The sequence below is a fragment of the Giraffa tippelskirchi genome, chromosome 7 (genome assembly GCF_054371585.1).
Source record: "Giraffa tippelskirchi isolate mGirTip1 chromosome 7, T2T-mGirTip1v1.2.pri, whole genome shotgun sequence".
In the NCBI taxonomy this organism is placed as follows: domain Eukaryota; kingdom Metazoa; phylum Chordata; class Mammalia; order Artiodactyla; family Giraffidae; genus Giraffa; species Giraffa tippelskirchi.
In genome coordinates this window covers 36,027,058-36,052,840 of record NC_137281.1, presented here as the reverse complement: position 1 = coordinate 36,052,840, position 25,783 = coordinate 36,027,058, and the positions used below count along the sequence as shown (strand labels likewise).

General features: G+C 54.4%; 1 protein-coding gene and 1 long non-coding RNA gene across 7 annotated transcripts in view; one reads left to right on the top strand and one right to left on the bottom strand.

Moving 5' to 3' along the window:
• Positions 1–25,783, top strand: part of CPNE2 (copine 2) — a 54,392-nt gene that overhangs the window by 12,260 nt on the left and 16,349 nt on the right. For 4 of the 6 annotated variants that reach the window (XM_081514266.1, XM_081514265.1, XM_081514269.1 and 1 more), the window contains exons 2-11: positions 10,121–10,344; positions 12,920–13,099; positions 14,821–14,895; positions 17,003–17,074; positions 18,459–18,542; positions 18,831–18,920; positions 19,905–20,003; positions 20,461–20,547; positions 22,573–22,632; positions 24,540–24,673. In XM_081514266.1, the coding sequence (XP_081370392.1) occupies positions 10,165–10,344; positions 12,920–13,099; positions 14,821–14,895; positions 17,003–17,074; positions 18,459–18,542; positions 18,831–18,920; positions 19,905–20,003; positions 20,461–20,547; positions 22,573–22,632; positions 24,540–24,673 (1,061 nt within the window). In that variant the 5' untranslated portion in view covers positions 10,121–10,164. Of the gene's footprint in view, positions 1–10,120; positions 10,345–10,825; positions 10,844–12,919; positions 13,100–14,820; positions 14,896–17,002; positions 17,075–18,458; positions 18,543–18,830; positions 18,921–19,904; positions 20,004–20,460; positions 20,548–22,572; positions 22,633–24,539; positions 24,674–25,783 lie in introns of those variants that run through there. The other 2 variants (XM_081514270.1, XM_081514267.1) reach the window with 2 other exon arrangements.
• On the bottom strand, positions 15,469–22,325 carry LOC145515005 (uncharacterized). Its single transcript, XR_014060622.1, has 2 exons — positions 21,627–22,325; positions 15,469–15,707 (listed from the first exon to the last, which is right to left on the bottom strand). It is a non-coding gene; the product is annotated as an uncharacterized LOC145515005 (long non-coding RNA).

Here is a 25,783-nt window from a genome sequence, read left to right as displayed (position 1 = left end):
AGAGGTCTAGGGTGCCTGGCCATGGTAGGAGCCCACAAGGCCATTCAGACACTTGAGTGAGCCCAGACGACCTTTCAGACCCAATCAGCCTGGAGATTCTGGGCAGGAGCTTGGGCTAGAAGCCTGGCGCAGCCCAGCAAAGACAGAGGAGTGTATGTAGACTCCCCAAAGCTGGGAGGAGCCTGCAACCTGACAAGCAGGGAAACGGAGGCAGAGAGCGAAAGCCACTTGTGGGGAGTTCACATAGAGAGGTGGGAGCCCTTGTCTCCTAGTCTCCCCATGGAGGGGCCCTTGGTGGGTGTGGGCACCAGGGGGTAGAGCCCCAGGGCTGTACCCCAGTCCCTGAGGCTGCCCCACTTGTAGCTCCTGGTAGCTGCAGGCAGCTGCCCTTCGAATGAAGCTTCAAATGGAATGACTTTGGCTGGTAGTCATTGTCACCATGCCCTCCACCCTCCAATAGCTTGTTGCCCACTCTGAGCCTGGCCAGACCCCCCCCCAAGGTCCCTGATGTACTTTCTGCATCCCAGACTCCAAACAACACCCTTCCCCTAGAGTGCTTACTGGTAGGCCAGAGGCCAGGGTATGGCCAGCCCCACTTTGCAGATGAAGGAGCTGAGACATGGAGTGGGGGCAAAACACAGGCAGAACCCAGTGCCTGGCTCCTTGGGGGGCAGAGTGGAGGCTGCCACTCAGCCTTCTGGGCCAACCCCTAGGGTGGTAGGCCGGGAGACCCCAGGACTGAGCCCTTTGGAACAAGGCTCAGCGGAACCAGGGTCCTGGGATCCTAGAGGAGGCCCCCGCCCCCAAGTCTAGAGCTTATGGATTTGGTGGGGGCTGCAGGCAATAGCCTCCCTCTGGGTGTGGTCTGGCCAAAGCTGGGGGCCTCAAGGGACGGGAGGGGGCATCAGGGCTGACCCCTGCAGCAGGCTTCTCCCCACACTGTCTGCATCTATATTTATCCCTACAATAGCCTGACTGCCTGTCGCGAGCGCAGCATTTTCAAGGCACAGCAGCCTTAGTTAAAGTGGAGAGTGATTTGTGTTAAAATGCTGCCCCCCTCCACCTTGACAAGAGCACTGGGCTGTTCTCTGGGGGCTGGACGCCTGCTCCCGGGGGCCGTGCAGCAGTGGGTGGGCAGGGAGGGCCTGGGGGTATGAGCAGCTGGAGGCTGGACCCCCACACACATATACTTCAGAGAACCAGGGCTGTGGGATGGGGATGGTGGGGCTGTGGGACGGGGATGGTGGGGCTGTGGCTGGAAGGTGGGACCAGATAAACTCTAAAGCCTTTCAGCTCAGAGATTCAGAGAAGTCCTAATTTCTGGAATCCCAGGATTCTGATTCTTTGCATCCCTAGTCGCGGGCCTCTGCAATTCCAAGATGCCATGGGTTGTCTCCCCTTCACCCTAACTCTTCCATACTTTCAGCAAACGTTTGTTGAGCTCCCATTCTATGCCTCTCTGTGCGCGGAACAACAGAGATGAAAATAGACCTGGTCCCGTCTTTAAGCTCACATGAGGGTGACATTTCCTAAGTCATTGGTTGCAATATGATGACAATTGTTAAGTGCATCCCTGTCCGGGGCCAGGGGCTCAGGGAGCAATTTGTAGAGCAGTGCCCAAGTTGTATATTTTTTTAAACATTTTGTTGAAGTATATAATACACAATATAGAGCAGACTTCCCAGGTGTACAACTCAATGACTGTTGACAAACTGAAAACATCCGCGTTAGCACTCCCTAGACTGAGACACAAACATGACCGTCCCCGAAGCCCCCTGGTGGCCCCTCCCAGTCACTAACACTCTCCCCTACTATCTTGCAACCCCTATTCCCAACAACATAGATTTGTTTCGTCTGTGTTTAACTTCGCTGATGTAATGGACATGAACTTGGGCAAACTCCCGGAGATGGCGAGGGATAGGGAGGCCTGGCATGCTGCAATCTGTGGGGTCGTGAAGAGTCAGACATGACTGGGCGACTGAACAACAACAACAAAATGAGATAGTACAGGATGACACGCTCCTTTGTGTCTGGCTTCCTCCACTCAGCATGTTCATGAGACCCCGTTCCTATTGTTGGTGTCCTTGTGCTTCCTTGCACTCATGGCAGTCCAGTCCATTGTGTGCACATTCATCGTTTATTTATCCCCTTTCCTGATGATAGGCACTTAGGGGACTCCTGGTCTGGGACTATTACAAATAGTGCTGCTCTGAAAGTTCTCACGTGTGTCTTTTGGAGAACATACGGCATGTTTCTGCTGGGCATTGCTGGGATCATCATTTATTTAGGTTTGTAAACACTGCCAGAAGTTTCTCCAAAGTAGTTGTACCAGTCTACACTCCCGTTGGTAGCACATGAGAGTTCCAGTTGCTCCACATCCTTGTCAACACTTGGTATTGCCAGCTTTTAAAACATTTTTTTTATTTATTCATTTTGGCCACACTGCATGGCATGCAGGATCTTAGTTCCCCGACCAGGGAGCAAACCCACACTCCCTGCAGTGGAAGCATGGAGTCTTAACCACTGGACCACTGGACCAGCTTTTAAGATTTTATCCTGAGGGTGGGGGCATAGTGACATTGATTTCGTTTGGTTTTGCTCAGCTGAGTTTGAAGAAGGAGAGAGTTAACTGAAGAAGAGGGAAGGGCATTCCAGGCAGATGGAACAACATGTGCAAAATTACGGAGGTGTGAAAAAGTATTGTTGGGACCCTGTGAGCAGCATAACTAGAGCCAGAAATGTGTTGAGGCAGTGTGAGGGGGGCTGTCAAGGTGTTTGGATGTTGTTCAGAGAATGGTAGAGAGTCCTGGAGAATATGTTCTCATTTTGAGCTAGCACCTACAGTGTATCAGGCACTTTGTAATTTTTGCTTGGTGGACAAAGAAAACTAAGCCGAGGCTCAGAAAGGCCTATGACTTGTCCAGAGTCATATTAGCAGAGGCTCTGGAATGCAAATCCTTCCAAGCCTCAGTTTGTTCATCTGGAGAGTGGGGGTGATGAGAGCGCCTTGCTCAAGGATGTTGTGAAGCTATAGAAGTTAAAGTCCGTAACACACTGGGCCCAGGGCCTGAGGCAAGCGTTATTATTACTCTCGTTTTACCACGTGTCTCTGTCAGAATGGCCACACCACCGCCTGTCTTCCCTGCCAGCTGACAGGACAGGAATGGGCCCTCCTAGCTCCCATGATTAGGAAGGGCTGGCTGAGAACTTCAGCCTCAGCACCCTGTTTTCCTGCCCCATGGCAGGTCTCCTAGGACCTGAAGGTTGCTATGATGGTTAATCTTATGTGTTAACTTGGCTAGGCTATGGTGACCAGTTGTTCAGTTAAACACTCGTCTGATGTTGATTTTGTTGGTATTTTTCAGATGTGATTAGCATTTAAATCAGTAGACTTCTGTTAATCCTCCATTACATGGGTGGGCTACATCCAATCAATCAGAGGCCTTAAAAGAAAGGACTAAGGTTTCTCCCAGAAGAAGGAATTCAGCCCCAAGACTGCAACATAGAAACCTTGCCTGGTTTCCAGTCTGCCTGGCTTGCCCTGCGGATTTGGGACTCAAGACTACAATATCAACTGTAACCCGAATTTCCAGCTTTCCATCTCACCCTGCAGATTTCAGACTTGTCAGCCCCCACAAATGCATGTGCTGATTCCTTCAAAGAAATCTCTGTCTATGTAGATATCCTCCTAGTGGTTCTGTTTTCTCTGGAGAGCTCTAATACAGTTGCCATTTTTCTTCCTGGGTCTTCTCCTCTGGGAAATGGGGTGAAGGAAGCAACTTAGATCTGGATGCGTTCAAGGCATAGTCCCACCCTGAAAGCTCAGTAAATGCAACCATCAGGGCCCGTGGGGACCAGGCATGCGGTTGGCCAACCAAGGGTTCTGGCTACCAGGGTGTCACCACCTAAGACCAGAGGCTACAGACTCAGAGGTCTGCCGAGACACAGCAGGAACTCAGTGTGTGAAGCTGGCAGGGCTTTTATGGGGACCAAGTATGACGACTGCCTCATTATGCCAAGAGCAGACTAAACCACAGCCATCCCTGGGTGTGGTCAGCCGCTGAGGGGCCATGTAGCAGCTTGGTGTTCAAAGTGTGGTCTCAGATGGGCCGCCTCAGTAGCACTCGGGAGCTTGTTGGAAATGCAGACTCTCAGCTCCTTCCCCAGACCTGTGGGCACCGGCAGCTGCATTTTAATAAGATTCCCTACCTACCCACCCCTCTGGGATCTATGTGTCCTGAACCCACTGCTAGCATCACCAGGAAAATGAAAGTGTTTGTTAGCCGCTCGGTTTTTTCTGACTCTTTGCGACCCCATGGCCTGGAGCCCACCAGGCTCCTCTGTCCATGGAATTCTCCAGGCAAGAATACTGGAGTGGATTGCCATTCCCTTCTCCAGGGGATCTTCCTGATCCAGGGAGCAAACCCAGGTCTCCTGCATCACAGGCAAATTCTTTACTGTCTGAGCCATCAGGGAAGCCCTGCCACCAGGAGGGCTTGTTAAAACACAAATGCCACTCTGGGGACTCTGACTAAGCGGGTCTGTTTGGGGCCCAGGAACCTGCAGGAGGGAGGGAGGAGGCCCATCTGCAAACCGTAGTTGGAGCGATGACAGCAGAGGCCGCTCTGGGATCCTCTGGTGTCAGTGATCAGACCCCGCTGAGAACGGTCTGCTGCCTGAATGAAGGCTCAGATGCCCTCAGGATCCTGGGGGCCATGGCCCAGGAGTATAGCCCTTGAAGTGTGGGGTCTGAGTCTGTTATTCCCTCCCTGACCCTGCATTTACCACCCTGATCTCCCTTGGCATCTCTGAGCTGTGTCTTCCAGCTGAGAAGAGGAGCCTAGGACCATATACTCAACCAGTTTTAACCCCTGGTCCCCTTTATGTGCACTGTAAACCTCACACGTCTCTCCCCCTGCCCGCAGCCATCTGGAATCACTGCTAATAGCGGGAGCTACAGAGTGTCATTCTAAGTATTTCACCTCACTTAATCCTCGATGTCAATACCTGATGAAAGCACTTTTATTGTTCTTGTGTTGTTGTTTTTTTTAAGGTTTCTGTATTTTATTTATTTATTTAATTTTGGCTGCACTGGATCTTCATTGCTGGATGCAGGTATTCTCTGTTGTGGCGAGAAGGGGCTGCTTTTCATTGCAGTGCACGGGCTTCTCATTGCAGTGGCTTCTCCTGTTGCAGGGCAGGAGCTCTAGGCGCGCAGGCTCAGTAGTTGTGGTCCATGGCATTTAGTTGCTCTGAGGCATGTGGAATCTTAACAGGGATGGAACCCATGGCCCCTGCATTGGTAGGCAGATTCTTAACCTCTGGACCACCAGGGAAGTCCCTGTTCCTGTTTTTTATAGAGGGGGAACAAAGACCAGAGAGGTTAAGTAACTTGCCTGAGACCACACAGCAGGTAAATGAAAGCCCCAGGGATTCAGACCCCAGCAGTCTGAGTCCAGAGTCTGTGCTCTCAACCTTGGCACAGTACTGTCCAGAGGACTGCACTCCTATCTTTGTAACTGCCACAACAAGAGTCTATCGAGCATTACTTTGTGCGGTTGGCACTGAAAACAAGATTTCATTTTTCAGGTATCAAGTTGAGCAGGCTTGTTCAGAGGGCACATGAGGGCCCTCCAGTTCTGACAGGCCATCTGCTGTTGCACTTGCCCCTTGGTCTCCACCAGATGAGACTCTGCAGTGGAGGCTGCTGCCTCCCTGGGCAGCCCGACCTCCCATCCCCCTCTTCCCCATCTGGGTCTCTGTCTCCACCCCCCACCGCTGCCTCCCCTGCCCCCTGCCATCCTTCTCCCCGCACCTGCCCCTTGAGCCTGCCCCTCTCTTGGTGTCTCCCGTCACTGTCCATCTCTGAATTGGGGCCCCTGCAGGCCACCTTGGCTCTCTTTCCCACAGTGGGTTTGGTACACAACCCAGCTTCTGGGTCCTGAGCCACTAGGGCCAGCAGTGGGGCAGGGTGGCCTTAGCTTTTAGCCTCAGCACCATCCATCCCTGGCACCACTGCCCCTTCTTGAGCCTCAGTTTCTACCTCTGTGAAGTGGAAACTGTGAACCCATTTCTAGTGCTGGCCTCTTGGAGCAGTGATGAGGGTCCTGGGATTCAGAAAGGGCTTTGTGATCTCTTGAGTGATGTGTGCAGTGGGGCAGCGGTTGTGATTCCTCTGGGGCTGCCTGGGGGTGGGGGGGTGGTTCCCTCCCTCATTCTTCTGGCGCCGGCCCACAGTGTAGGTGCTGTTCTAGGTGCTGGGAAAACAGTGGTGATCCCTCCCTTGTAGAATGTACACTAGAGGGACAGGCAGCGCACAAGTCAAATGGACAAATAGTAAAATGCTTGTACATCACACTGATCTGCGAAGAAAATGGTGCGGGGCTGAGATTACATTCACTTGGGTGACCAGGGAAGGCCTCTGGGGGGGTGACATTAAGCTGACAACTAAGATCTGTCGTGCAAAGAAAGGCATCTCTGACAGGGGGAAGAGCAAGTGCAAAGGCCCTGAGGCAGGAGCAGGCTGGCACATTTGCAGAGTGGGAGGAGACTGGTATGGCTGGGGCACAGGGAGCGAGGGTGAGCAGGGCATGAGGGGGAGGGTCAGGAGAGGATGTGGGTTGTGTGACCAGGAAGCGCAGGCCCTAGGAGATTTTCAGGGAGAGCTGTGGTAGCATCTGATTTGCATGTTTTTTTAAAAAATTAATTAATTTATTTTTGGCTGTCCTGGGTCTTCATTCCTGCTCGGGCTTTTCTCTAGTTGCAGAGAGCGGGGGGGGCTCCTCTCTAGTTGTTGCAGCGCACAGGCTTCGCATTGTGGTGGCTTCTCCTGTGAAGGAGCCTGAGCTCTAGGCAAGCAGGCTTCAGTAGTTGCAGCTCCCGGGCTCTAGATTACAGGCTCAGTAGTTGTGGCGCACGGGCTTAGTTGCTCCGTGGTATGTGGGATCTTCCTGGATCAGGGATCTAGCCTAAATGTGTTTCCTGCCTTGGCAGGCAGATTCTTTACCACTGAGCCACCAGGGAAGCCCCCGCCCCCAAAATGCATGTTTAAAGACGCCCTCTGGCTCTGGTGTGGAAAAGAGAGTCTGGGGTTGCTCAGAGAGACCTGACATTGGCCAGGGGAGTGGAAGAGGGGAGATGGGGGTGACACTGGATATATCGTGGAGGTAGAACCAACCGCAGTAGTAGGATAGGGGCTGAAGGAAAGAGAGAGGCCAAGGATGATGGGTTCCTAGGTTTCTGGCTGAAACTGAAATGTTCTAGACCTGTGGCTCAGCACCAGAGTCCCCAAATTCTGTTTTTTCTGCTTAAAGAGTAAGATGCCTTAGAACCCCGGGGCCAGTGGACCCTGTGGGAGCCTAAGCCTGAGTCCTGTCCACTGTTGTAGCCCAAGGTGCTCAAGGAATGTTGACTGAATGAATGAAGGGGAATTCCCAAGCCCTGCCCACTCTCTGCCCTGCTTTCTGTAAAAGGGAATACTATCCCTTCTGTATCCCTGCCTTCCAATTCCTTCCCTGGGGCCCTGGTCACCCCAGAAGGCTTATGTCCATCTGGGCCAGGAGTCAGGACCATCCACAAGTGGGCCCTGGCTCCCCAGACCCCCTCTCCAGCCTGAAGCCTCCAATTACCTGCAGGGGGCCCGGGCACTGCATCAGGGAGCTTTCCACCCTGCCCAGATGCGCATGGCAGGCCCAGCCCTCCCTTAATGACACCTTGCCTGCCGGCCCTCTTGCTGGAGTAGGAGGGGAGGGGGCCCGGCCCAGCCTAGGCTGTGGTTTCTTTTTCCATTGCGTCAGGCCTCAGGGTCCGGCCCGCCTGCCCGCTGCTGGCTGGCACAGAGGGATCCACTCTGACCCCCGCCTGCCCCCACTCCAGACACCATGTGCTCCCCGTTTCGGGCATCTAGAAGCTTCCAGCCAGAGGGTGAGTTGGGGATGGGGGACCTGCCCCTAACTGGGGGAGGAGTGCCCCTTCCCCACACACCCATCGCTCCACCTCTCTGGGGCCTGTGAGCTGATCCAGGTAGGGTGGCAGTGGGCTTTGAGGAGCCCCACCCAGCCCGACCCTCCCCTGGGACCTGGCCTTCCTGGCCACACCCTCAGCCAGGCCAGTGAGGGGTGGGAGGACAGGGCAGTAACCGCGTGGTGATGACGGCTCAGATCCGGGGGAGAGCGGGAAGAAGTGGCCCGAGTGATCATTTGAGTGCTTGCCTTCACATCTGTTAGTCTGGGGGCCTAAGTATATGTGTGTATCCGTGTGTACATGCACCAGGAAGTGTGTGAACCTGGGTGTGTGTACCTGACCCCCCCAAAATGAGAGGTCTCTGACTTGGCAGTGGGGCGGATGGTGGCCCAAGTGGCATCTCAGCTGTTAGGAAGGGGGCCTGTGAGGTGGAGAGGAGGTGAGTGGGCTGGAATCCACCCCATCGGTGATGACGGGAGAGGCAGGGGTGTGGACAGGGTAACCCCAGAGGAACTAGTGACCTTGGGCGCTCTGGGGCCCTCTTAGCCTCAGGTTCCCTTGGGCCTGGCTGACACCCCAGATGCCCCCACCTAGGTTCTAGATCCCCACCATGCCCAGCAGTCCCCCTGCCTTGGCCAGAACGCCATACGTTGGCCTGGGAGTCTGGAGACTTGGCTCACGCCCTGCCTCTGCTGGTTCCTGACTGTGTAACCTTGGACAGGTGACTTCTGCTTCTGAGCCTCAGTTCCCTTATCTGCAAAATGGGAGTGGCTGTCATGCTTCCCCTTCCCATCCTCCATGGGTAGGTGTAAGCATGAACAGGTGTTCTCTCAGCCCCCTGGCAAGATGTCCTTTTTTTAAAAAAAAATATTTATTTGGCTGCACCAGGTCTTAGTTGCAGGACACGGGATCTTTAATTGGGGCATGCAGGATCTAGTTCCCTGACCAGGGATCGAATCTGGGCCCCCTGCATTAGGAGCACAGAGTCTTAGCCACTGGATCACCAGGGAAGTCCACCGTGTCTATGCAAGACATCACTATTCCCCGTTCTCCTCGCTGGGTCGAGGATTTGCTCGCCCCTCCCCCACGGGGCACGGCCACCCAGCTGCACACAGTGAGCGGGAGTGCGAGTCTCCAGCCCCTCCATGGAAACTAATTTTTACACGACATGAATAAATCCTGCAGGCAAATTGCAGTGCTGTCCTGATGCTCTGGGCTCGTGTGATTATAATGAGGTTCTAGGGACAGACGGTGGGAGGGAGGGGGCTAAGCACTGGCTTTGTCTCTGCCCAGATCCTCCGTCTGCCAGGCACGCCCCAGGGCGCTGTGTCTGGAGCCCCACACCCGCCCAGGCCTCCTGAGACCTGGGCCCAGCGAGAGGCTGGCGCTCAGGGAGTGGGCTGGGCCCCGGGTCAGTGGGAGGGGGCGGGCCCAGCATTGCCACTGTGGCTCCATCCTTCTGCTTGGATGACAGCCACCTCCTTGCTGGCCTCCCTGCTGCCTCTCCTCTGTCTAACAACCCCTTCTCCCCACAGGGGCAGGAGTGAGCTTTTAAAAACACAAATCAGATCATGTCACCTCTTTGCTTAAAACCCTCCAAGGCTTCCATCACTCTCAGAACAAAGCTGGGATCCTCCAGCCCACAAGACCTGGCTGCCCTCCAGGCTGGAACAGGAGCTCAGAGAGGGCTGAGGCTGGGCCATCTTCTTAACTGCCGGGCCCAGCCCTGGCACAGTTCTTGGGACTCAGCAGATGCTTGGTAAACACTCTGGAGGTGTCTCAAGGCTCCAAGGTGTCACTTGCTCAGGAGAAGCCCAGGGTTTCCTGGCAACATGAATAGGATGTCTGTGTCCACCGTGATGTGTTACTGCTCTGACAGGAGCAGCTTGGACCTGCATGTATCTCATGGGTAAAGAGAGACCAAAGCAGAGAACAACTTCAAAGACAAACTAAACACTCCCCTACAGAGATTCCTTTTTCATGCATTTCGTGCAATCTTTCTCCAGGCTTTTCCCCATCCCCACCTTGCTCCCCTCCCCGCCTCCCCCCCCCACTTCTCTCTCCACATCTTGAGGGCCAGGTGGTGACACCTCCCCAGGGTGTGGAGGGCCGTAGCAGATGTCTGTCCCCTCTCTGACCCTCAGTGTTGTCCCCCTAGACTGTGAGGCGCTGCTGCCGCCGCCGCCGCCACCACCAACCCCCATGGCCTACATACCCAGTGGGGGTGCCCCAGCCTCGGGGGTGGCCCCCGTGGGCTCCCAGTACTGCGTGTGTAAGGTGGAGCTGTCGGTCAGTGGCCAGAACCTGCTGGACCGGGACGTAACCTCCAAGTCCGACCCCTTCTGTGTCCTCTTCACAGAGACCGATGGCAGGTGGATGGAGGTGAGGCCCCTTGGTGTGCGGCTGCCGTGGGTGGTGGGCGACGCAGTCACTGGGGAGCGCTCCTCCTGCCTCCCTGGGGTCAGGCCCTTGGAAGTACTTGGAGTGGGAGCTGGGGATTCCCTGGAAAATTGTTATTCTGAAATGTTTATAGTATTAGTTAAAATAGTTATATTTTTGTTTATTTTAATTCATTGGTGATGGACAGGGAAGCCTGGTGTGCTGCAGCCCGTGGGGTCGCAGAGTTGGACACGACTGAGCGACTGAACTGAATAATTTGTAGATTTACGTTTACATAATTTTATAATATTTTAAGTTACTATTGTTGTTGTTGTTTAGTTGCTCAGTCGTGTCCGACTCTTTGCGACCCCACAGACTGTAGCCTGCCAGGCTCCTCTGTCCATCGGATTTCCCAGGCAAGAATACTGGAATGGGTTGTCATTTCCTTCTCCAGGTGATCCTCCTGACCCAGGGATTGAACCCGTGTCTCCTGCATTGTCAGGTGGGTTCTTTACCACTGAGCCACCAGGGAAGCCCTTAAGTTACTATCATAGATGGTTAAAAGAGAGTTTTGCAAAATGCTTACTTCCATTTTTAAAATAACTTTCCCCACTTATTCCTCAATGAGCACAGTCAGTGAGGAGCAAAGAGAGAAACACAGAACTCTGTTAGGCTTTGATCCCAGAGCTGAGCCAAGACCCAGCTCTGTTATTCCCTGCTGTGTGGTTTTGGGCAAGTGGCTATCCCTCTCTGAGCCTGTCTCCTCATCTGTGAAATGATTTTTTTTTTTATGCCTACCTTGGAGAGCCTCAGAGCTGAGGATGTTGATGGTGCCACAGCCAAGGACTTTTGAGCTAGAAGACTTTGGCCTGCGGACTGGGGAAAGATGTAGCTTAAGGAAGGATACTGAGAAATCCAAACCATTAAGACTTTCAAGGTTTAAAAATGGCTTTGTTTCCTATTCCAAAAGGGATCTATATGCATTGTAGTAAACTGAGACAATCCAGAAAATAAAAATGGTTGGGAACTCACTTGTCAGGGAGAACCAGCTGTGAATGGTTTGGTATCTAGCCTTCTAGATAATTTTACCTGCGTATAAATTTTCCAAAATATGTCTCTTAATTTTCATAGTTATTTAACGAGGCCTTGGAGGGCGTCCCCCAGAACATACTGTGGTTTACAAAGAGTTTCCACAGATGTTGGCTCCTTCTTATGATGCCAAGGAAATGGGCTGGTCTTGTTGACCCATTTTACAGAGGGGAAAATGGGGCCCAGAGCGGGGAGGGACTGACCTGTCTCACCCAGAACATTGGTGATGCAGCCAGAAGTGGGATGTGGGACGTGGGGTCAGCCAAGGATTGCTGGGAGAAGCCTGAATCCTATCTGCCAGGTTTCTGGAACTCCCGCCCCGCCCCGCCCCTCAGGGGTGATGTCCACCCCCCCTCCCCAGGCACCCACCTCCATTCATGGCACTCCCTCCACCCTCCTCAACAATCTCTCTCCCACCCAGGCCAGCTAAAAATAGCCCGGGGCCAAGACCTCTTCCATCTCTGCTGTTCTCTAGCCCTTGGAAATGGAATGGGTGGGAGGAAAAATCAACACAGCCCAGGCCCCAAAATAGACAGTCACCCAGACTCCATGGTTTGGGGCCTCAGTGCAGAGAAGCCAGGAGGCGGGGTTCCTGTCCCAGCCCCACCAGTGGCCCCCAGTGTACGGCCCTGTCCTTCCCCAGGCCTCAGTTTCCACTCTAAATGGGGGGTGGGGGGCCACTCAGTTCCCAGTTTTGACATCCCAGGGTTCTGTGAAGGTACAAACATTTGCCTCCATGGGGGACAGGGAACCCCAACCTCACCTCCCCGTAAGTACCCCTCCTCCTTCTGTTTCTTCTCTCAGCTTCATGTAAAACGTGGTTTGAAGAAAGGGTTCTCCACAAATAAAAAGGAAGCAAAGCCACAGACACTCAAATCCTTTCATTTTACAGAAGTGGAAACTAAGGTTCCGATGGCAAATGAGACTCTCTCTGTCACTTAACCTTGGCAGGGACAGGGTCTGAACTCTTATCCTAGAACCTGGGCATGGAGCCAGGGCCAGTGTGTTAGAAGCGTGAAGGCTGGAGTCAGGACTGGGTTCAAATCCTGGCCATGCCCTCTAGCTGTTCAACTTTGGGTAAGTCACTTAACCTCTCTGTGCTTCAGTGTTCTCCTATGTGAGCTGGGAGTAATGATTGCTTCAGCCATGCGGATAACTGCCCTGAGTGTCTGGCAGGGAGATGGGTGTTCCGTGAATAAACACCATGATTTCCTGTAGCCCAGGAAGAGGTTAACAGGGCTTTCTTAGTGGCTCAGTGGTAAAGAATCCACCGGCTAATGCAGGTTTGATCCTTGGGCTGGGAAGATCCCCTGGCAAAGGAAATGGTAACCCACTCCTGTGTTCTTGCCTGGGAAATCCCATGGACAGAGGAGCCTGGCAGGCTACAATCCGTGGGGTCATGAAAGACACCACTTAGTGACTAAACAACGACAAAGGAGGGGTGAACTGGCTACCCAACTCTGACTCCTGTTCCCTGCTCCTTTGCCAGTATGACAGGACAGAAACTGCAATCAACAACCTCAACCCCGCTTTCTCCAAGAAGTTCGTGCTTGACTACCACTTTGAGGAGGTGCAGAAGCTCAAGTTTGCCCTGTTCGACCAGGACAAGTCAAGCATGCAGCTAGAGGAGCATGATTTCCTGGGCCAGTTCTCCTGCAGCCTGGGCACGGTGAGCTGGGCCCCCCCAGGAGGAGAGGGTCAGTGCAAGTCGCCTGGCTCCCGAGGATGGGGCACCTCCTGGGGAGTCTCCTGCTGCCTGCATTCCCTGGTCCCATTTTCCCCACCTGCCTCCGGAGGTGGCAACACAAATGCAGACAGCCTTGGGGGCCCACAGGCACCAAAAGGGAGAAGGAGCCAGGTGGGCTTGGGGTCTGGCTGAAGCGCTCTCATCCCAAGACCCTGGGCACAGTGACAGAGAGGGGTGCGGGCCCCTGTGGCCAGAGCTTCTGACTGATAGAAGCAGGCAGGTGTGGTCTTGACTTCCTGGGGTAGGAGCATTCGACCAGCCACGAAGACACCCTTGGTCATCCCACTTCCGCAGCTGGCTCACTGTGTGACCCTGGGCAACTTCCTTTCCTTCTTTGGGCCATACTTCCCCTTCCGGCTCACTCCCTGGTGTGCTTGTGGAAGTTGCAGGGCTAAGACTTCCTGACACAAGTTCTGATCACTCTTAACAGTTCTGGGCTCTAGGGCAAGCCCCACGGCCTGCTGAGCCTCCTGTTTTACTCGGGAACAGTGATGACTGCTCTGCTCAGCCTATAGGGATAGGGGGGTGAATAAAATGGGAACGGCTCCAAGAGGTTCTTGGGGAGACTGAAATGCCCTGGGCCTTCCAGGAAATGATGTTCAATGAAAAAAGCCAGGGCCCAGCAGTTGCCTAAGAAGTGAGGTGTGTCCTCAGGGTCCCCACCGAATGTCTACACCCTCAAAGGGTAACGGAGGAGAGAGCTGAAGGACCAGTGGGCGGAGCAGGAACCGACAAGGGGTGGGGAAGCGCAAAGGGCCTGACACCAGCCCGGCCACCCCTGGTCTGGAGGGAGGGGCAGTGCAGGAAGTGGTATTGCCGGGGGCTGAGGGAGAGCTGTGGCCACCGTGGGGAGGCCCCAGGACTGGAACCAAGGCCGATGAGGAGCAGCAAAGCTTCAGCCTAGCCTTTCTCCCCTCCTGCTAGACCCCCACTGGGGGGAGGGGTGAACCCCCACAATCCAGAAGACAGGGGAGCCAGGTGATGTAGTCCACAGTGGCACAGAGAAGGCCGAGAGTGGGAACCGGTGGGAAAAAAACGCTAGCACAGGGATAGTAAGAACATGCTCACATCAGCACAAAGAAATACGAGCATTTCCCCTGAGAAACAGAGAACTGTGGTGGCACGTGGAGGGAGTGAGAATGGGGGCACAGAGGCGGGTGGGAGGGGGACTTCACAGTGTGTTCCACTTGTCCTCCCTATATTGTCCTGATCCTTGAATCCTGTGTGAGTGTCTTCATTATTCAAACCATTCAAAATACATGGAAGGGGTCAGGATTTGATCCTCTCCATCAGGGATCACACCCGGAGGGAGGTGGGGGTCTCTGGATAACTCTGGGGGAGGTGGTTACTGGCCAGCTTCCCTTCAGCAGCCTCCAGAATGTGAGCGTTCCAGGAGCCTTTTCCTGGGGGCTTGCAGGTCCCCCGGAATCGGACTGCCGGAATTCCAACCCAGCTGTGAGACCTTGGACAAGTTGTCTCAACCTCTCTGGACCTCGGTCGCCTCAGATGCCCAGTGGAGCTAGCAGTGGTGGGGTCTGTCTCCCACAGAGGGAGGTTTAACCTGCTCCTGGCATGGAGAGTTGTGCTGCAAGCAGTGCTTGTTGAGTGTTTTTCTAGCACCTCTCTTTCTTCTCTCCCTCCAGATTGTCTCCAGCAAGAAGATCACTCGGCCTCTGCTGCTGATGAATGACAAGCCTGCGGGGAAGGGCTTGATTACGGTACCAGCCCCCGTCCCCGCTCTCCGTGGGCACCCTCCGCCACCGCCCTCCCCACCCCCAACCCGCACTGCCCACTGCCCTCCCCCATCAATGGGCCGCTTCACTGGCAGATAATAACCAGCTTTGTTTGGAGTAAAAAGGCCCAACTTACAACTTAGCAACAGGTCTCTTAGCAACGGGCTCCTGGCTCCATATATGATGCGTCGGGGCTGCCAAGCTGGGGGGTGGAGGGGGACTGCCAGGGGTCCCCACGGCATCTCCCCGGGCCGGGGCGCTCCTACTCCTCCCTGGAGGCCTCCACAGCCCTTCCTGCATCCCCTCCCGGCCCTGGCCCCTGCTGCCCTCCCTTGGAGGGGGTCTTTCAGGCGGTTTCAGGAGCTCCTTGCCCCTCGCAGCTTGGCTCGTGGCTGCAATGCGCAATGATTCCTCTGATGCGCAAAGATTCAGTGATGCGCAATGATCCCTACGTGATGCACAGGCCCTTTGAGCGGATGAGCTCTTCGGTCCTCAGACTCTGGGAAGGCAGAGTCTGCTTCTAGAGATGAGGGAACTGGATCCCGGAGAATAAGTGGCCCGGGGCGGTTCAGCTAGTGAGCTGCTCTCCTGGCTTGTCCCCCTTCAGGGCCGTGCTGGGAGGAGGAGGGCTGTACCTGTGTGTCTTCACTCATGCGGCATTACTGGCTTGCTCTGGAACGTTCCTGGCTCCCCAGTGCCTGTGGAGCCATGCATTCTGGGCTGGGAGGGACCCAGCAATCTCAGCTGTTTTTTCACCTCATTCATGACCATGGGCCTGAGTTCAGGCAAACAGAATCCTAAGCACAAAGTGAAAGTGTTAGTGGCTCAGTCATGTCCGACTCTTTGCAACCCCATGAACTGTAATGCCTGCTAGGCTCCTATGTCCATGGGATTCCTGGATAGTCATTTCTTTCTCCAGGGAATCTTCCCTCCCTCGGGGATCGAACCTGGGTCTCCCAGACTGCAGGCAGATTCTTTACCGTATGAGCCACCAAGGAGCACTTATTCCAGGCTCTTATCCACTGTTCCTGCCACCTTGAATGTCCCCTCCCAGCCTCCTCCCACCTCTTTGGGTTCAAAACTTCCCCATTTAAGTGCCTCCACTGGTCAGCTGTCCTCCACATGGAAGCCAGCCCAGAAGGACCCCACCCAGCCGGTATGCCCTCCTCCAGCATTTCCAGCAGCTCTCCTCCAGACCTGGGTACCCTCCTCTTTTGAAATAGGAGTAATAATAGGGCCTACCCTATAGGGTTATTGAGCAAGGTCTCAGCTGGAGAGGAAGCAGGAAAGAGGGGCCTCCAGCCTGGCCTCTGTCTGTGGTTCTGAGTCAAATAGCTCGTTCAGCAGGTAGGGCTATCCTAGAGGTGTGGGAGGAGAGGAAGCCCTAGCTGAGAGAGTACCAGCCCACTTGGGTGCCTGTTGGCCAGAGGGCCTTCCCTGCCCACTCTAGAGAGAAGGAGATACCCAGAGAGGGCAGATGGTAGCCTCAAGTGCACCCAGCTGGCACGTCCCTGGCTGGCCTGGGGCAGGGGGCATTGGCTGATGGGAAAGGCATGGAGGGTTGATGACTAGTGTGAGCTGATGAGACAGCAGAGGGAGCTCGAGTGGTCCCACCGTTGCCCTGGGCCTCAGTTTCCCTGGCTGCATAGCGAAGTTGCTAGAATTTCCAATGCTTTGGGTGTTTTGAGGTGACTGTATGTGCTCTCTGGGTCTGCAGTGGGGGGATGAGGAGGCCTGGCAGACCGTTCCCCTACCCTGAACCTCTCCCCAGGGCTCTAGACCATCCCTGTGTCTGATCCCTGCTTCATCTCCCCCCACCATCTCATGCCTTTCTTGAGCCACTTTGGGGTCACTTTCTGATTCTCAGATCCAGATGAGTTATTTAGCCCCATATTCCAGAAGATGGAAACTGAGATTTTTAGGAAGACAAGAGGCTTATCCCAAGTAACCTGGTACTTTTCCTCTCCTCGCCCCGCCCCACCCCAGAGAATTGACTGCTAGGGCATCCCGTGTCCACCCTGCCTGAAAGGAGGTCGGAGGAGGGAGTCTTGGCAACAGACCCCAACCCCTAATTTTCCTCTGGCCTTTGCAGATCACTGCTCAGGAGCTGTCAGATAACCGGGTCATCACACTGAGCCTGGCGGGCAGGAAGCTGGACAAGAAGGTGAGGCAGGCAGAGAGGGGGTTCTCCATCAAGGGGTAGCAACCCTCCCCCAGCCCTGGGGTTGTATGGCCTGGGACTTCTGGCCACCACCTTCATTGCCCCTCCAGGGACAAGTCCATCGCACACCGCCCTGCTGGCCACCCCAAGTTAAGACTGCTTCACCACTGAAGTAGTGAGTTTCTTATCACTTAGAGGTATTCAAGACGTGGCTGGAAGCCCACTCAATGGGGCTCCCCATCTCTGTAAATGCTTGGGTCCTTACAATAACCTACAAGACCCCATCTAATGTATCCATAGCCCCCTGATTCCCTGACCTCACCCCTTCCACATTCCCTGCCTTCATTCTGTTTTAGTCAAATCAGCCTCTTCACTGTCTGGGATTAAACCAGGCATCCTCCTGCCTCAGGACCTTTGCACTTGCTGTCCCTTCTGCCTGGGATGCTTTTTGCCCTGAATTTTTTCATGACTGGCCCCTCCCTCACTTTCATCAGGCCTTTGCTTATAATGTCACCTTCTGATTAAGCCTTCCCTAAAGGACCCTGCAGTGGTCCCTAACCTTCCGCCCCCCTCCTCCTTTACTTGTCTCCTTATCGCTAATTCCTGCCTAGTGTGTATTATTATTATTTGTGTGTGTGTGTGTGTGGCTGTGCTGGCTCTTCGTTGCTGCAGGCAGACTCTAATTGCACTGAGTGGGGGCTACTCTCTAGCTGTGGTGCTGGGCTTCTCTTGTTGCAGAGCATGGGCTCTAGGTGTGTGGGCTTTAGTAGTTGTGGTGTGCAGCCTTAAGTTGCTCCATGGACTCTTCCCCAATCAGGGATCAAATTTGTGTCCCCTGCCTTGGCAGGCGGATTCTTATCCATTGGACCACCAGGGAAGTCCTAATGTATGTATTTACTCATTTGTTTTACGTCTCCCTCCTCTTGAATGTAGCCTGTTATAGAGTCCACATTTTCTTAAATGGAGTTTTAAAGAACTCTTCCGCTAGGATAATTTTGCTTTTATTTTTTCAGAATCCCACTAAAATAAATTAAAATCCCATTCTGCTGGGTACCTCCCCCTACCCTGGGAACATTCTCTGACGTCCTGTCCCACCTGAGATGCTGAAATTCTAACTTCTGTAGGCTCCAGGCCTCCAGCTCTCTGAGCACAAGCTCTGGTCACCTCAGGATGGGGCAGTTTCTCCTGGGGATGCTGCTTGGTTCCAGGAGGCTGCGACTGCCCTGGTTTCTGCTGAGCCCTGCAGAGGCTGAGGGGGGAGGGGCCAGCAGCTCCCACTCCTTACACTGGGGGGGGTGTGTGGTGGGGAGACAGCTGGGCCACACCCCCACCCCATCTGAATCCTGTAGTTATGCCTCCCTCACCCACATCCTCCCGCTTCCTCCAGGATCTCTTCGGGAAGTCAGACCCATTTCTCGAGTTTTATAAACCAGGAGATGATGGCAAGTGGATGCTGGTCCACAGGACTGAGGTGGGTGTGTGGGGCTCCAGGGGTCTCTGAGCCAGTGGGCCTGCAGTCTGGCCACCCCGACAGCTCGGGACAGGACCAGGCAGGCACATCCTACAGTGCCCAGGGAAACCCCTGATGGCCCCTAAGGACTTGCTCCCTCCTCATCACGGGGGTGCTCACGTCCGTCCCCAGAAGTGTGGCTGTAGGTCTCTCCACCTTGCCCTCCCCCTGTCCCATTGGGTTGGCCCGACCCCAGAGCACTGCCACCCCTGGGCCCCAGCTCACCCCTGCCTCCTCACTGCCCTACAGGTGATCAAGTACACGCTGGACCCCGTGTGGAAGCCCTTCACTGTCCCCTTGGTATCCCTGTGCGATGGGGACATGGAGAAGCCCATCCAGGTGAGCAAAGAGGGCCGCGGGAGCCCTGCTGCCCACCCTGCCAGCTCTGGCCTCCCGGTCACCTGAGGCTTCTTGGGGGTGCCTTGGCAAAGCTCTTTCTTATTAAGATGGAAAAAGAACCCATAGTGGGGAGGGGCAAGAGACCTGAGTCCTTGTCCCAGGTCTGCCTGACCCTCTGACTGATCTGGGCGGGGCCCTCATCTCTGTGAATCTCTTGTTTAAAATGGGAACAGAGTGACTGCCCTGTTCTTCCCGGAGGGCTGTGTGCTGCTCGCTAAGCTAATGAATGCAGAATCACCTTGGAAACAACCAAGTGTTGTCGCTGTGATGAAGACAGTGATTACTAGTCTCTAAAAGCCCTCAGTCCTTGGGCTGGGTCTGAGAGCAGAGGGGGTGGGGCAAGGCAGCAAGGCCATGTAGGGACCCCCAGACAGGGCACCAGGAAGCCTGGGTTCTGGTTCTGGCTCTCCTGCTGCCACTGTAAGACTTTGGGCCAGTGCTTCCCACTTAGAGCCTTTGTTTACCCATCAGTACAATGGGTACAGTAATTCCTGCCTTCCTTCTAGGAGTGTCACAGCAGCTAAGTTAGCATATCAAGCTGGGATTTTGTGCCCATCTCAGGAAAAGAATTACAAGTCTAGGGAAGACTCCAGGCCATGGCCCATGAGGCCAGATGGGCCACAATCCAAGATAGACTAGCAGCCCAGTGTCAGGTATGTGGGGTATGCAGCTTCCCGCACCAGAGGGAGGGGTCTCCATTACTAGAGCAGACACCCTTTCTCCTCTTCCCAGCAATCATGGAAGGCTTCCTGTAGGAGGCAGTTCGGGAGCTACAGTCATCACCCCAAGCCAATCAGTCAGATCTAGGGGGAGAGGGAGGCACCACCCCCACAAAAAAGACATGGGGTTTGCTCAGGAAACTGAGAGGAGGTGTGAGTGCCTGCTGCGGGCAGCTCTGGGGTGACCTCGCTGGACCCACTGCAGGTTATGTGCTATGACTACGACAACGACGGGGGCCACGACTTCATCGGTGAGTTCCAGACCTCGGTGTCACAGATGTGTGAGGCTCGTGATGGTGTCCCGGTAAGATGTGCACAAGGGCGTGACCCCAAGACCTCCACAGGGGATGGGGAAGGGGCAGGAGTTTTTGAATCAGGGGCAGACGGGGCCTTCGATCCCACCTCTCTGCCTTATGACCTTGAGCAAGACAGTCAGTCCCTCTGAGCCTCAGTTTCCCCATCTGTCAAGTGGAGGCAAAAGAGTAGAATGGGAATTACATGAGATTATACAGGTGAAGTGCATAGTGAGCCCTCGGGAGCTATCCATTTGACTCCAGGCATGAGCTGGAGCCCATGGGTGGCAGGAACCAGTTCTGAGAGGCATGAGCCCAGGGTGGCAGGAACCAGTTCTGGGAGGGCTTCCTGGAGGAGGTGTGCTACCCCTTGGTCAACGCTATGGAATAGGTTCTGGGGCTCAGGGGAGGATCAGTCCCCGCAGAAGCCCCAAGCTGAGCTCCTCTTTCTCCTCTTGTGTTGCACAGCGGGAGTTTGAGTGTATCAACCCCAAGAAGCAAAAGAAGAAGAAAAACTATAAAAACTCAGGAGTCATTATCCTGCGTTCCTGCAAGGTGAGTCAGCCTGGGTGGGCGTGGTGCAGGGGCAAGGTTTGGGGTCACACAGAAACATATCACTGCAGAAGAGACAGAGCACTAGGTGTGGAGCCAGCAAGTGAAGTGAAGTCAAAGTCGCTCAGTCGTGTCCTACTCTGCGACCCCAGGGACTATACAGTCCATGGAATTCTCTAGGCCAGAATACTGGAGTGGGTAGCCTTTCCCTTCTCCAGGAGATCTTCCCAACCCAGGAATCGAACCCAGGTCTCCTGCATTGCAGGTGGATTCTTTACCAGCTGAGCCCCAAGGGAAGCCCAAGAATACTGGAGTGGGTGGGTAGTGGAGCCAGCAAGGTCTGGGTTCAAATCCTGGTTCTGCCAGTTCTGTCCTGGCTCTGAGACCTTTTGAGCTTAACCTCTCTAGGCCTGTCTGCTCATCTGTGGAACGGGAGCATTAACATGATTAAGCATGTAAAGGGTTAGTCTCATATCCTATTCCTATGTGGAAGTTAAGGAGGGCATGAGATGACCTTCCAGGGTCTCCTGGTTGGAGGGTAACTGTTGTTGTTTAGTCACTCAGTCATGTCCAACTCTTTACCACCCCATGGACTGTAGTCCTCTGTCCATGGGATTCTCCCAGCAAGAATACTAGAGATTTTCCCAACCCAGGGATGGAACCAGCGTCTCCTGCACTGGCAGGGGTATTCTTTACCAGTGAGCCACCAGGGAAGCCCAGGGTAACTGTAGGGAGTTGCTTTTTCCCAGGCTTGTCCACTGCATGCTCAGCATCAGAGAGGAGAGAGCACTGGGCCGGGGCACCCTATCCCCTGGCAGTGACATTAGTGAGGGCTCAGGTTCCCGCCCTGCGGTGTAACTGGGGCCACGGAGGCCCACACTGACAGTGTTCACACCACTGTGGCCAGGCTGAGGTCAGGGGCTGGGCCCCCTGGATGTCTGGTGGCCACATGTCTGCTGGAATCGGGTGGGATGTTAAGGAAGGCAGCAGTGGCCAGGGCAGCAGGAGCCCTGAACACCGGGCTTGAAGGTCCCCGTCACTTGCTCTACCAGGTGGCCGCCCCCAGGCCTCAGTTTCCTCACCTGGAGACTAAGATTTCATGAGCGTCAATGCGGTCACAACGCAGCAGCATCCTGTGGCAGTGAAGCTGGTGGGTTGCAGCATCATGATTTCAGGTCCTTGTTTCCGAAACTTGTGTCACTCACATCCCCTTTCTGGATTTCTGGCACCCGCCTTATTATTTTTTGTATTCAGCCCCTCCTCCTCCCATTTTGGTGTCTTTTTTACTTAAAAACATTTATTTTTCAAGGAACCCTTCTCACGTCACCAGTATTGGAAGGCCAGTATCCTTTGCCAAAAGGAGGCAAAGACCATCCAAACTGTCTTAACAGCTTTAGTAATTTACAGCAGAAGGTCTTGATCCGGTGGTCTGGCCTCTCTCTGTTCTAAATCGAGGTTGGTAAGAGCCAGAGAGACTTAGGGACCAAATGGCAACAAATTGAGACTTTCTCTGTCATATAATTGGGCTTCACAGGTGGCTCAGCAGTAAAGAATCCACCTGCCAATGCAGGAGACGCGGGTTCAATCCCTGGGTTGGGAAGATGCCCTGGAGGGGAGGGCACAGGAACCCACTCCAGTATTCTTGCCAGGGAAATCCCATGGACAGAGGAGTTTGGTGGGCTGCAGTCTGTGGGGTCACAAAGCCTCAGACATGACTTAGTGACTAAACAGCAGCTGTCATATAATTGGTAGTTGTTACTGACTTTGGGCCCTGGGACACTGTGTGGACTTATTGTGCATCTGTGTGTACAGATGTTCCACCCGTTGGGAACCATTGCTCCATTGTTACAGAGAGATTTGGGTTCTGTGGTAATCAGATCAGGTGCATCTGCTTTTTTTGGCCTCCATGACCACCATCTGGGCCCAGAGCGACAGCTCCCCAAAGGTTGTTTGTGGAGAGCATGGCCAAGTGAGGGCCGGCCCTTGGGTGAGGGGCGGGGGCCCACTGACCTCTCTGATTCCTTCCAGATAACCCGGGACTACTCTTTCCTGGACTACATCCTGGGAGGCTGCCAGCTCATGTTCACCGTAAGGCTTTCCACCACCCTACCCCACCCCTTCTCTCCCCTCCCCAGTGAGGATCCTCCTGAAGGGCTTGAGCTACGACTTCAGCAGGAGCGACTTGGGATAGACTTCAGGAAGGACTTTCCCAGGGCATGGGCTCTGTCTGGCCCAGAGGAGAGGGTATGAGTGAATGGGTCTGAGTCAGGGCTTCACTGCAGGTCAGAGCCTGGCTGTTCAGCCCTGAGCATCACTGGTTACACTTCTTCAGGAGGGAAAAAAAGCCAGTTCTTTCCCATTTCCCTTCCTGTCTCATCTGCTGTGCCCTCCCTGATGCGCACTCAGCTCTGTCCACACTGATCCTCACTGCTCCCCCGCACCACGCACGAGCTCAGCTCAGCTCAGCTCTGCTCTGTCTGCTGTTTCTCCTGCCTGGAATGCTCTTCCCCAGAACCTTCTCATGTCCACTGCCCTGCCATCCTGCAGGCGGTGACACTGAGGTCACCTCCGCCGATGCCTCCTATTCCTCTCTGTCCCATCTCCTGTTTTAGTAACTTCAGGGCACTTGCCACTCTGAAATTTTCTCAAGTATTTTTTTTTTTAATTTTCTTTTTACTTTTTGGCCACACCACGTGGCATTTGGGATCTTAGTTCTCCGACCAAGGATCGAACCTGCACCCCCTGCAGTGGATTCTCAAGTATTTTTCACTGTCCCTGCACCACTAGTGACTGCAAGTGTCTTGAGCGCAGGGCTGCTGTTTTGTTTCCTCTCCACCTTCGAGGTATCACTCAGTACCCACATGTAGCACATGCTTAGTAAATACTCACTGGGAGAATGAATGGTCACTCTGCCGGTGGCCTGGAGTGTATGCCCCAGACTTGTCCCATTCCTCACCCGAAGGGAAGCCTCGGGACCAGGGGAGAACCTGCTGGGGTCCTATACTCTGCCCACTTCCCACCTAGCCTCCCCGCTCTCCATCACCACCTCTAGACCCCATGGGGGCTGGAAGTCATCTGCAAGACTCTTAGGAGGCAGGGGATTGGTCTTGTTGACCTGTAAACCTGCTGGTTGCCATAGCCCCCCTACCTTGCAGAGAGGCCAGGCCCTGCTATTCCTCCTGTGTGCATGTGTTCACTCAGCAGACAATACCGAGCACCTCCTGTGTGCCAGGCTCCAGGCTGTGCCCCTGCAGTGGTCCCTGGCTGATCCCAACTGAGTCCTTGGGTGGCCATCTCATGCCCTGGGTCCCTCTCTGGCTGGGCAGCCTTGCCCACCCCTCCTTAGTCCCCTCCAGAGGCTGAGTTGGAAACCCTCATGGCTGAGAGAGCAGGTGGAACTCAGTACCCTGCCCATCTGCCAGTATCAGTCCATGTGGGACACCTGCCTGGTGCTCTGTGCCCAGCCATCGACCTGGCTCCGGGGCCATGCATCTTACCTGCAGTGAGCATCCAGTGTGACTAGGTGTGCAGGCATTGCACTACCAGCCAGCCCCAGGTCCTGGTGCCCCTTGGTGATCTGAGGGACAATGGGGAGATGGCCTGATGTGGGGGCAAGGTGTCTGGGAAGGCTTCAGTGGGGCAGTGGCATCTGAATTGGGCCTGAAGATTGGAGGAGAATGAAAAAATGGCCTGGCTCTTCAGGTAGAGGGAACCTCATGAATGAAGGCCTGGAAATGGAACTGTGACAGGGAAAAGGTTTGGGGCTGTATGTTGGTTTTGTATCACATCTGGGCAGTAGACTTTATGCTCTGGCAATAGGGAGCCACAGATGGCACTAGAGCCAGAGGAGTAACATGGTCAGTTTCCAGGTTTTGGCCCATCTTATGGAAGCGGGGGTCAGGGTGGGGTGATGAGTGGGGCTTCCCAAGTTCCATCAGCCTCTCTGTTCCCTGGAGGCAAGATAGGGAGCTGGGGTCTCTGGCCTTTTCCTGCAGGTTGGGATAGACTTCACAGCCTCCAATGGAAATCCCCTCGACCCTTCCTCTTTGCACTATATCAACCCCATGGGCACCAACGAATATTTGTCGGCCATCTGGGCTGTTGGGCAGATCATTCAGGACTATGACAGGTATGCTTATGAAGGGCCTGTGATGGTCGGCTTGGGCTCCATCCATTCCAGGAAGCTCAGTTGTCAAAGCTAGAAGGGACCCAGAGATCTTCAAACCTAGGAATGTGTAACCCAGGACATGCATGTCCTGTGGCAGACATTGCTAATCAACTGCTGATCTCTCTCCAGCTGGTCCTAGCTCCATCCTGAGATCCTTCTCCAAATAGTACACCATGTAGCCAGTAAGAAAACGAGTCAAGACAGAAAATGAAACTCATTTGCTCTTGCTGCAACCTCCACTGTTAGAGCTGGAGAAGAACAAGCCTAGGGTGTGGGGAGAGAATTTATCACACAGATCAGGGAACTGGACCCAGACATTCCGATTCCTGCACCTGCCCCCTAATGGCCTAACAGTCTCACTCCTGTGGGGAACTTCAGAGGAGCAGCCAGCCTGTGTGGGCCCTTAGCCCATGACCTCGCTTCCTGGAGATCTTTGGTTGGGAGGACAGTGGAGAGTCAGTGAAGGAGAGCTGTATAGAGGGTATGACCACCGACAGGATGGGCCACATGCAAAGTTGAGAGGGTCTTGGAGGATCCAGAAGTCACTCGAGGGTCGTGGTGTCATTTTCACAGATGGTGTTTGTCGGAACCTCCAGGTCAGAGGGTGGAATGACCAGGAGGCCAATATGTGGGAAGCAGGTCCCTGAAATTTGGCAGGCACAAGAGCAGGCTTGGCAAGTCTGTGTGTACTTGGCCTCCTTGAGAGACGCACCCTGAGGACCAGCTTCTGACTCCCGAGGGGCTCAGGGTCTAAGCGGTGGCTATGACCCCAGGCCACATTAACAGAGGTATAGCAAGCAGAGCAAGGGAGGTGGAAGTCCCCACCTGCATGGTTAGGTGGGGAAGCCTACCATTGCCGCTCCAGAGACCCTTGTATCCATCTTCCCAGACCCTTGTGTTTGCTGGGCTGTCTCATGGGCATTCAGACACAACTGGACACCTGTCCCACTCACTGAAAACCCTTTGCTTCCTTTATTTCTCTCATCTCCCCCATCATTCCTTGAGGAAATCCTTTCAGAAAGTAATTAAATCCAACCTCTTCTCCCCGCTTCACAGCCACCAACCTGTTTG